The 10,497-nt window shown below is 38.0% G+C and overlaps 1 protein-coding gene across 3 annotated transcripts in view; it reads right to left on the bottom strand.

Moving 5' to 3' along the window:
• Positions 1–1,521: 1,521 nt before the first annotated feature.
• Positions 1,522–10,497, bottom strand: part of map2k6 (mitogen-activated protein kinase kinase 6) — a 35,297-nt gene continuing 26,321 nt past the window's right edge. For all 3 annotated transcript variants that reach the window (XM_042507890.2, XM_042507891.2, XM_088069735.1), the window contains exon 12: positions 1,522–9,619. In XM_042507890.2, the coding sequence (XP_042363824.2) occupies positions 9,542–9,619 (78 nt within the window). In that variant the 3' untranslated portion in view covers positions 1,522–9,541. The remainder of the gene's footprint in view (positions 9,620–10,497) is intronic.

The raw sequence follows: 10,497 nt of genomic DNA, 5'->3' as shown, positions 1-10,497 counted from the left end.
ATCCTCACACTGTACGTGTACGGAAGTTCAACGGGTCCAGTTCCCAGCCCTGAGGCACACCGCCTGAGAGCTGCTGCACTACGTGACTTTTCTCTGGCCTCCAAAGGACAGTTTACTACCAAACACTGAACATTTGTCCAAGGCCATGACGACAAAAAATAGACAAAAAGACAGAAAAAGACATTTGGGGATATGCACAGTCAAAGACAGCAAGACGTGGAGGTTAAAACTGAACTCAATTTAGTTGAAAAGTTGTTTGTTTTTGTCTAAAAAAAGTTGTTTCATTAGTAGTTAAATCACACTACATTTTAGTCACAATATTATGAGATTAAGCTCCCTAAGTTACGAGAACAAAAATCATAATATTATGAGAATTAAGTCATAATTTTATTCGACTCAATCAATTAGACTTTATTTGTATAGCACTTTTAATACAAACACAACTGTAACAAACTGCTTCATACAATAAAACCATAAGAATAACTGTAATATTTACAATAAATACATAATTAAAATACCCTTAAATAGTAGATAAAAGGTAACTGTATGGTATAAAAAGCCACAAAGTATGAATTAATAATCAGAAGTTATTGATGGTCAAAATTTAAGATAAAATGTGGAAGTTATGACGTGGGACCCTTTACCCAATTCTTCTGTCTTAATCTGTGACTTTTTGTCTCATAAAATTATGAGTTTAATCTCATAATATTACACCTTTTTCCTTGTAAATATATGATTTTATTATTGTAATACTGCAACTTTTTTCTAGTAATTTTACAATGTGAAATCTCGTAATATTACAACTTCTGTATATAATTATGTTTTTATTCTCGTAATATTATGTCTTGAAATCTAAGATTTTTTTTTTTGAACCCTTTGAAACTTAAGGAAGTCAGTTAAAGATTTTCAAAAACATGAGGAGAATGCATTGTGCTCCTACCAAAACATAGGAGATTACTTAAAGAACAAAAAGTTACAAGAAAAATACCAGAAAAAAAGCAAATAAATCTCCAAAATGAACAAACAACTACAGCAACACAAAAGTGACCCATAAAAGGGCTGAAAACTATTTTTGATTTTTTTCTGAAACATAATTTTGGATATAAAATTACAGTAAACATAAAATGGATTGTTTGACATTTTTAAAAAAATATATTTTTCAAGCCCCCCTCCCTTTTTCCAGCTAATTTTGAGATTGTTTTCTTATCACTTTTTTCTGATTCCTTGAAATTAGTGAGACATTTCTTTCGAAGATGATCATTGCCTTTTTCCCTATTTTTATTTTTTTTTTTTTGCAAAGAAACTAAATCATACTTTTTTACCCGAACAACTGAGTGCAAAAAAAAGGGGTGCCTTTAACACCATTTTAACATCTCATTTTGCTGGGACTACAGAGACGTGCAAATCCCGTCTTTAGATGCAGCTGGACGCCGTTTTGTGTGTTTATTTAAAGCACTGTAGTCTTTTTACTCTTTGGCCTTTCAAAATAAAAGATCTAATACTACAGAGCAGACTTGGACCTTATTGTGTAAAAATACCTCTTTTTTTTATTGAATTTCCATCGTTACAATTGCACATAATCAGTTTGAGCAATCTAAAATATTCATAGAAATTCATTGAGCTCTAAATGAACAGTCATCAGTCTTTAACAGAGGCTTTAGAGATGTGTAAATATACTGAGAACTTCACTTTCCACGGGGCCAGGAGCTGTAGCCACGGTAACTCTCCCCGAACCCACCCGACAGCAACGACAGACCATCGTCCACATACAGTAGCATCTCCCGATACGAACCCCAAACCCCGAATAAAAAAAACACAACACCGCAACATCAGAAGTCACATACAGCCGTGTGTACCAGCAGTTTACCACCTGCAACAGAGAAACAGAAAGCCTCACAAGCCGTGGCGCAGTATTCGACCTCGAGAAGTGTTGTGCAATAGATGGCTAAAACGAAGCGCTCAAGAAACCTCAGTGCGGTTTACACACACACACACACGCACACGCACACGCACACACACACACACACACACACACACACACACACACATTTATACTCGTTATAATCCGGCAGAACACACTCTTGTAAAGGGCTGGAAGCGTCACACACTTGATATTTTTGATTCATCTGCTGACACATTTGGAGGAAGAAGGTGAAGTAAATTTCCTCTGATTCTCTGCAACCTCTCAAATCTACCTGACCTCCAAAAAAACCCACAATAAAAACAGGCATCTTGTTCCAGTAAAAGCAGCTCGCCCACTGGATGTTACCAGCGCATCATCCAGAAATACGTGCCTGTTGTCAGGCGCTCAGATTAACTCAGAGGTTAAGAGGGTACTTGTGATGGGATGTGGCAATAATCGCCCCGCAAAGGACAGTTTCCACTCGGACGTCCTGCCCCCGCTGACCCCCAGTGACAGAGGTTTACTCAGCAGGTGAGCGAGAGTCGCAAATAGACTCGGGAATTCCCACACACATGCAGCAGACACGACTGCTCGTGCAGAAAACACACGACCTGACACGGCAGAGGAGCGGATACAGAAAAGGGATTTTCTTTGATGCAAGTTTTGAGGAGGGAGATGACGGTTTCATCTCATTGTCTCCCCGGAGAGGAACAGCAGGGTAAAGATAGCAGAATGACCGGCACAGACAGACAGGCAGACACACACACACACACACACACACACACACACACACACACACACACACACACACACACACACACACACAGGAAAACAATGCATGATTGGACTCTTTTCTCACTGCATCGCTTTGAAAACTGAACATGACTCATCTGTGACCAGAAGCTGTTTGCTTGAGCAGAGGAAATAAAGTGTGGAGTTATAAGGTTCTGAATGCAGCTGTGGGACGCTGAGTGCCAAATATTTGACAAATCCAAACTGTGAAGTACTTTAGTAAATGGTTTTCCAATGATAAAAAAAAAAAAATTCTTTACACAATCACAAATCAATTTAATACCATAATCGATACATGGAGACTGTAAATTCTCAATTGATAGTCAGAACATGGCATGAAATAAAAAATGTTTTTGGATTCCTTTCACTAAAAGCTCTACGAACTTATCTACAAAATCCTTTTTTTTTCCCGTAAAACTTTAATATCGTAATATTTGGACTTTTTTCTAGTACAGTTACAAGTTTAATTGCATAATATTAAGACTTCATAAACTTGAACTCACAACGAACATTTCAACAGCATCAATCTCATCAGATTAAATTGGTTAATTTACAAGAAAAAAGTCATAATTTTATGAGATTAAACTCGGAATTTTCTGGATATAAAGTCACAGATGAGACTGTAACGAAAGGGTAACATGGCATAAGAAGCAACAAATGAATAAATGAATGGTCAAAATCATGAGATAAAATGTACTAAAATGATGTACTTGCAACACAAAAATAATGCCAATGAAAAGCCTCGTATGAACAGCTGCAGTTAGTTAAAGAACACAAAACAATACTTAAAACTACTTAAATTTGGGGAAGAACTGTGGTTTGTTAAAAAAAAACTGCATCTGTGACACCGGTAATATAATACAAAAACACTTTAATTAAACTTGTAAATCAAGCCAATTTCGCATGTATACTGATATTTCTGAAATATTTAATTTAGTCTATTTTATGAAGTAAACGCAAGATTAGAATATATACACCATTTGGTTATTTGTTGCACCACACTGTCGGAGCACAGAGTGTACTCTGGGCACTGATGGAGCAGCACAATGTCAGAAGCAGAGAAAGTGAAACGTGACCGTCAATTGTGCTGTCTTTAAAAAGTTTGCATTCACTTGTCTCTCCAGCAGCTGCTCCTCTCAGCTGATCAATTATTTAACCCGCAACTCAAACTCTACAAACTGCTGCTGGGAAAAAATAATAAAAAATCATGATGCAGTCCACCTGAACCGTGTTCAGGGACCTGAAAAACAATTTACAGAGGGGACACAAAATGATAAAAAAGGGACAGAAACACGGACAAAAATATATTTAAAAAATTAAAGAATAAATAAAAAAGGAAAGTTTGCAGGAATCACTGGAACCTTATAACTCCAAACTCTCTCTACAGCAAAAAAACAAGCAAACTTTGCTTAAATGAAGTCCATATACTGCATACCCTCATGTTAAAAATGACAGTTTTCTTACAGTAACAAACCGATAATGTGACTAATCTGACATGGCTCCTCGGTACAGTGCAAAACATCACAGCAACATGCAGAGTCAGTGCGTCCCAGAGACGAACCGCAGGACAACATCAGTGTTTAAGCTTCATTCACAAAGACGGAGGAGAAGTTCACCACAGAAACACGTCGTCAGGCACTTAGAAGACCCACAAACACGACACACACCGAGATCACCGCTACGACGGCATGCAGGGGGGCGAGAAATGAGAGCGGAGCAAGTGGGGTGTCTGAGCGGACATCAAGCTGCTCCCCCTTCTCAGAGAGTCCATCAGAGCCTTCGTTTTTCTACCCCGGCTATTTCATCACTAAATTTGTGAAAATGTTGCCATTTATCTGACAGACAAAGAGGACCAAAGCTAAATTGCTCATTCTGAGATCTTTGCATCATCAGGACAGCCGTGTGACACTAAGTGACAGAGAAAAGTGACGTCCTCTTGCAATAAAGCACAAAGAGTTTCTCAAGAGTATATTTCCATCCTTGGCACGAAAACATACTAATGAGGGAGCCCTCAATGTCCTCATTATGGCGTCTGGCATCGTCTGACGGACCGCCAGCCACAGTCTGACTCATCACAAAGTTAGGAAAGACAGATTCAGAGGGAAATCACACCCAGCAGGTGTCATCTTGCTTTCAGCGACGGTTTGGTAACCGTGATGGGAGGAGCTAACGGGGGGGGGGCGTTTAGTTCAGCAAAGCTTTATGAACCAGATGTTGGTCTTTTTACCTGGTGGACATCAAGTTAAAGGCTGTGGGACAAGTAGAGAGCAGATTATGGAGTGAAGGCTGAGAGGAGACAACAAAAAAAACACAAAACACATTTAGACAGCAGAGAGGACTCAACTGGACTACAGACAGAAGAGACAAAACAGCAAAAACTGAGTATTATCTTTCAAAAAAAAATCATTAAGGTAATTAAGGTAGTAAACCTCAGAGAGTACAACCTGGTGAAGTTTGTTAACCCTTTAAAACCAAAGCAAATTGGCTTGATTAAAAAACCAAAAAAAAAAAAGGTAAGGAGGCAACAAATGAAGAAATGACCCCCAAATTGGCAAGAAAATTAGTAAAAAGTACAAGAAATTTAACTGAAAATTAATAATAATAACCAAAAAACAACAACAAACAAGGCAAAAAGACCTGGAATTAGTGCTTAGAAATGATATTAATTCTGTTATGTTATTTTAAATATGTAATTATTAGCATTGTGTGTATATATATATATATATATATATATATATATATATATATATATATATTTATTAACTCTACTGATTTCTTGCAATTTTTGGAACTTTTCTTTGCAAACTGTATTTTTGTTTTCCCTGATGTTTTTTTCTTCTTTTTTTCAAAAAATTGCACCAATTTGCTCGGGGTTCAAAGGTTTAAAAGGCTTCTGAAAGCAGCACAAAAAAGGGATGTTGCTCTGGGTATCAAAGGGTTAAAGGCCCCATCTGTAATCTTTCAGCGTATATTTTGTGTTTGAGTACTTTGCCTGAAACATGTTCAGATAGTTACTGTCAAAGTTTGACAAAGAAAAATGAGAAGAAATTGAGCTTCTAGGCCTATTTTTCTGCCGTGTTTACAAATTTAAAAAGTAAACAACCCTTTAATCATCTGAAAATTACTTAAAAGTTGCACTTTTCAATAGTTTTTTGAGCACCGGGCTGAGGAGGGTAAGTCTTAATCGTTGGGAAATCAGTAATCTTAAACTGGTAGTCAGAAATATGAGCCCAAACTATCTTATGAGGTATTAATATGTCAATTGTAGAAAATACTCTGCTGCCCCCAAGTGGCCAAAAAACCCAAATTAATAAACAAAACATAGAAAATCAATGAATGCAGCTTTAAATGTAGTTGTAACTAAAGAAGTGGGCAGTTTTAGTTATTTAAACCTTTGAAACCTGACCTAACTGGCTTAATTTCCTTTAAATACAAGGGATTACGTGGACAACATGCAAACATTTCAAATGTAATTAACTTTAAATTTACAATTATTGTTAGTTTCCTGGACATTTTTCCGTTTTTTTATTTTATTATTCATTTTCTCCCTCTCTTTTTCCCCCCAATTCATTTTCTTGATAGCATTTTCTTAATTTCTTGCAGTTTGTTGAACATTTCTTGCCAAGATGTGCGTTGCATTTTTAGCCACATTTTCAAAAGAAATCAAATCAATCTGCTCATGCTTCAAAGGTTTAAACGCTCATGAAAAAGCATCTGATTGTAGCACAAGAAAACGGATGTTTCAGGTTTTCATTGATAACCAAGCATTGTGCCATGTTTCTAATATATATAATATATATTTTTTGTTAATATTAAGTGGTAGTGTCCCGTAGGCTCTTAGTGGGCGGTAAAATATTAAAAAAGAAGTCCTGTCGATTCATATGACAGATTTCAATCCTATTTTCTTTTTCTTTTAAATCACAGAATGAGCCATCTGCGCAAAAGGCGGACACAAACGCAGAAAACATCAAGTGATAACCCAGCAACAAAATATTTATAGGCAACAAGATGTAAATGATCCAACTGTGGCATTACCCTGCCGTCCTGCCGCTTACAGTATTTCAAGTTTCCCATTTTGTCTTTAGAGTAGTACTTGCATAACGACCGAAGGCTGCAGCAGCCCGAAGCTTCCTGCCAAAAGAAACCAGCGCGAGAAACAAAAAGCCAAAGCCGAGGCAAAGACAGCGATGGAGACAAACGGAGGAAAATACTGACGATGTGGAGCTCCGTCCACAAGAGGAAACACAACGTCATGAAACAGGAAGTGGAATTAAGATCGAGTGTGAAAAGTTGGACGCTGATGTGATGGGAGAGGCAGAGATCCCTGCATCATCCTTATTACGACAGAGTTTCTATAGAGAGGCACATAGAAGGCTAGTTACAGTTAAAAAGCAGTTTTTGAGCCGAGAAAAACACGACAAAAAACACGAGAGAGAGAGAGAGAGAAAGTGTCCGACGGGGCGCTCAAGTTTTCAGAGGGAAAACAGCAGTTGTAATAAATAAGAGAAACTGCAGTAAATATGTTCCGGGGGAAAAACAACCTGGATCTAAATAATAACAACAATAATTAATATAATATTAATAATAATAATAACATCCAGTTCTCTTCATGTTGAACATGGAGTGGAGAGGGTTGTGATTGGCTCAGTACAGACAACAAGGAGAATTTTGGGTAATCTTCTCCCACAACTGACCACAATGTCAACACACACACCTCACTTTAAAATGTGGCGCGTAGGGCTGCACGACTCTTCGGAACTTTTCATTTCGCCTCGTACCCGTGCAGTCTCGTGGCGCTCGTGAACATGCATCAGCAGGACGCCGCGCTGCATCAAAATAAACTTATTTTCCTAAAAGTTCCACAAGTGAACACACGAGAGAGAAAACACAAAGCGATTGCATTTATTCGTTTTTAGAGGACACCTAAAATTCTCTTTATTCCTCATAAAAACTTCCTTTGCTCATGATGTGAAACTGAAACTATGAATTTCTTTGAGGAGACAATTCTCGAAAATGCAGGTGTATTTGTACGACACAGCATTCGTAAACTGTATAAAAATAACGGACGAGCCATAAGTTTTGCATCCTCAAATTTTGCGTTATTCCAGAAGTGACTATATATAGACGAGAGGGCGGAGCCGTGACGCCTCACGGACAGCTCCCCACTCAAAGAGACCACGCCCTCAATTATGCATTCAAGAAATTTGGCAATTTTGTTTTAAAAACATGGGAAGAGGGCGAGGAGAAACTTAATAAGAAGTGGCCAAAAAAAATTTTTTTTAAAAGAAAAAAGATAAAGAAAATGACCAAAAAAAGGGCAAAAAAATTAGATCTTTTATTCTGTAACCTAATTTTAGATTATATAGAAGGGGCCGAAAAATTAGCAAGAAATTACAATTTCATAAGAATTCACTTCCTTGCTGAACATGCAAAACTTCCGTTTGTTTATTGAATGCGGTCTGACACGTTGTTTTTCTTGCTCATATTTTATTTTCTTCTCCTATTTCATTTCAAAAATAAAACTTTGGAAATCTACAGATTGCTGTAATTAAAATGAGAATTTCTGTCCAAAATGTTGCTGTTTAAAATGCGCCTGAGTCCTAAAGGGACAACACTCACACACACTGTCGCTATTTTTAAGCTGACAGACGTGTGAACGAAGAAAGTGTAATTTGCACTGACAAATATGAATCCATACAAACCCCGACATTTAAAATCAAGGAAACAAATTCATCTAAACAACCTTAAAAAACTTCACTACCAATACCAAGACGACAAAAACGTCCTGCCCGTGCATCACAAAACAACAACAGGCGTGACTGTGATTCAACTGCAAGGAACCGATTTCAAACAAAGAGTCAAACAGTTCATTCAAACAGACTCGAGTTCTGCAAAAACTTTCAGAAGTTTCAGAAAAAATCTAACTAACTGTGAAGAACCGTTTCATATTTCATCAAAACGAGCGCATGCGTGTGCTGTGCAAGCTCAAAACACACACTGCATTGAAATGCTACCACCAAGAACAACATGAAGGTATCAAAAATACCCCAAAAAACACACAAATATCAGGAGCATCACTGTAACCGACGGTCTAAACGGAAACGCTGAGACTGCACAGGAAACATTTCATTCAATAAGAAGAGCACAAAAGTCGCCATTTCCAAAATCGTGCAGCCCTGCACACACACACATACCATGCACCAGCTCACACACACTCACTGACACACACACTCACAGGCAGCCAGAGCCCAAATGGTGCAGCAGACCTCTGCTGTAATCAGGGAGAGCAGCTGGAGTGCAGTACCTACATGTGACCACCAGGAGGGCCTGTTACACCTGCGCCTCCTCTGAGCCTGTTTAACCCTCGCAGATTCTGTACATGCAGTCAATTCATAAACCGATGCAACACTTTGCTTTGAGTATACAAACATTTAGATTATACATAGATAGCATTATATCATTCTTTTTTTTAATATATAGAATCTGCACCTCTTTTCTGCAAAAAAAGACCGTCACGCTCGCTCGCTAATGTTTGAGTAGTCGGCGGTGCACGGAGGCGGGACACACTGAACCAAAGAGGGAGGTTTTTTTTGCATACAGACATCTTGAACGACTCCCCCATCCCTCCCACTTTGGCTCATGAGGGAGCCAGGTGGGGGGCGGGGTCAGGCTCCTCGCCCTGCAGCGTCTCCTCCGGGCTCCGAGGGGTGAGAGGAGGCAGGGGGAGTCCTGCAGGTAACGAGGTGGGGTTGGGGGGGCTGCGGTTGGTGCTTTTTGTTAGTTAGTTGAATTTTTTTTTCCTCTTTCTGATGGATCACACCTCCCTCCTGCGCAAAGAGCGGCGGCTCAGTCCCCCAGGATGACTTTCACAAAGCTAGCCACGTCGGTTTCTTTGGCCTCGTGGGAGGTGAAGAAGGGATGTTGCTGAGGAGGAAAAACGACAAAAACTTAGTCTGAAGTCTTTAAGATATCACAACTGAAGCATCAACGTCAGCTGATCCACTCATACTGTATGTGAGAGACTCTCATCCTCATGGCAATAATGATCCGAGTGCGCCCTCCAGAGTCTCATTCACAGCATTACAACATGCATGCAGGTTATGCATCATTTAACCCTTTGAAACCCAAATCAAAATCACTTTTCACAAAAAATCACAATTAATCAAACCTGCAAAATCTGAGCAGACTTGTTTGCTTTATGTCTTTTTGGAAAAGAAGGCAAGGAGCAACATGGCAAGAACTTTTTTCCGCAATTATATATATATATATATATGTATAGACACACACACACACATATGTGTATATATATATATATATATATATATATATGTATATATTTTATTTCGTATGCACAAAGAGCAACTTTGCAAGAGGAGTCCCAGCAATTTGCAAGAATTTGGCTGATTTGAAAGTTTTTAAAGGGACAAACATCCAAAAACTACAATTATAATCATCATTATTAAATATTAGAAATGATTTTAAAGAATTATTTTTATAGTTTTAAGCACAAGTATCAACTTGTCAATAACTGTTCTGTAAATTGCCAGAATTCACTGGATTTTGAAAATATTTTTTTAAATCAATTTTTTTCAAATTGTTGTACAGGATTATTATCATTTTTAAGTACCTTTACATTGCCTTCTTCTCATGATTTTAAAAGACATAAAACCAGTTTGCCCCTTCTTCAAAGGGTTAAACAACAAAGCCTACTTCCAACAAGCCACAATGTCAAACTTCAGCAGTGTTACATAATAATTTTGTAAAAAAAACAACAAATAAAACAAAAATGTTCTATGGCAAAT

This window comes from Plectropomus leopardus, chromosome 19 (assembly GCF_026936395.1).
Source record: "Plectropomus leopardus strain MGB_pleo_1.0 chromosome 19, ASM2693639v1, whole genome shotgun sequence".
NCBI lineage: Eukaryota > Metazoa > Chordata > Actinopteri > Perciformes > Serranidae > Plectropomus > Plectropomus leopardus.
The sequence above is the reverse complement of the archived record's forward strand: the minus strand, read 5'-3'. Positions and strand labels throughout refer to the sequence as shown.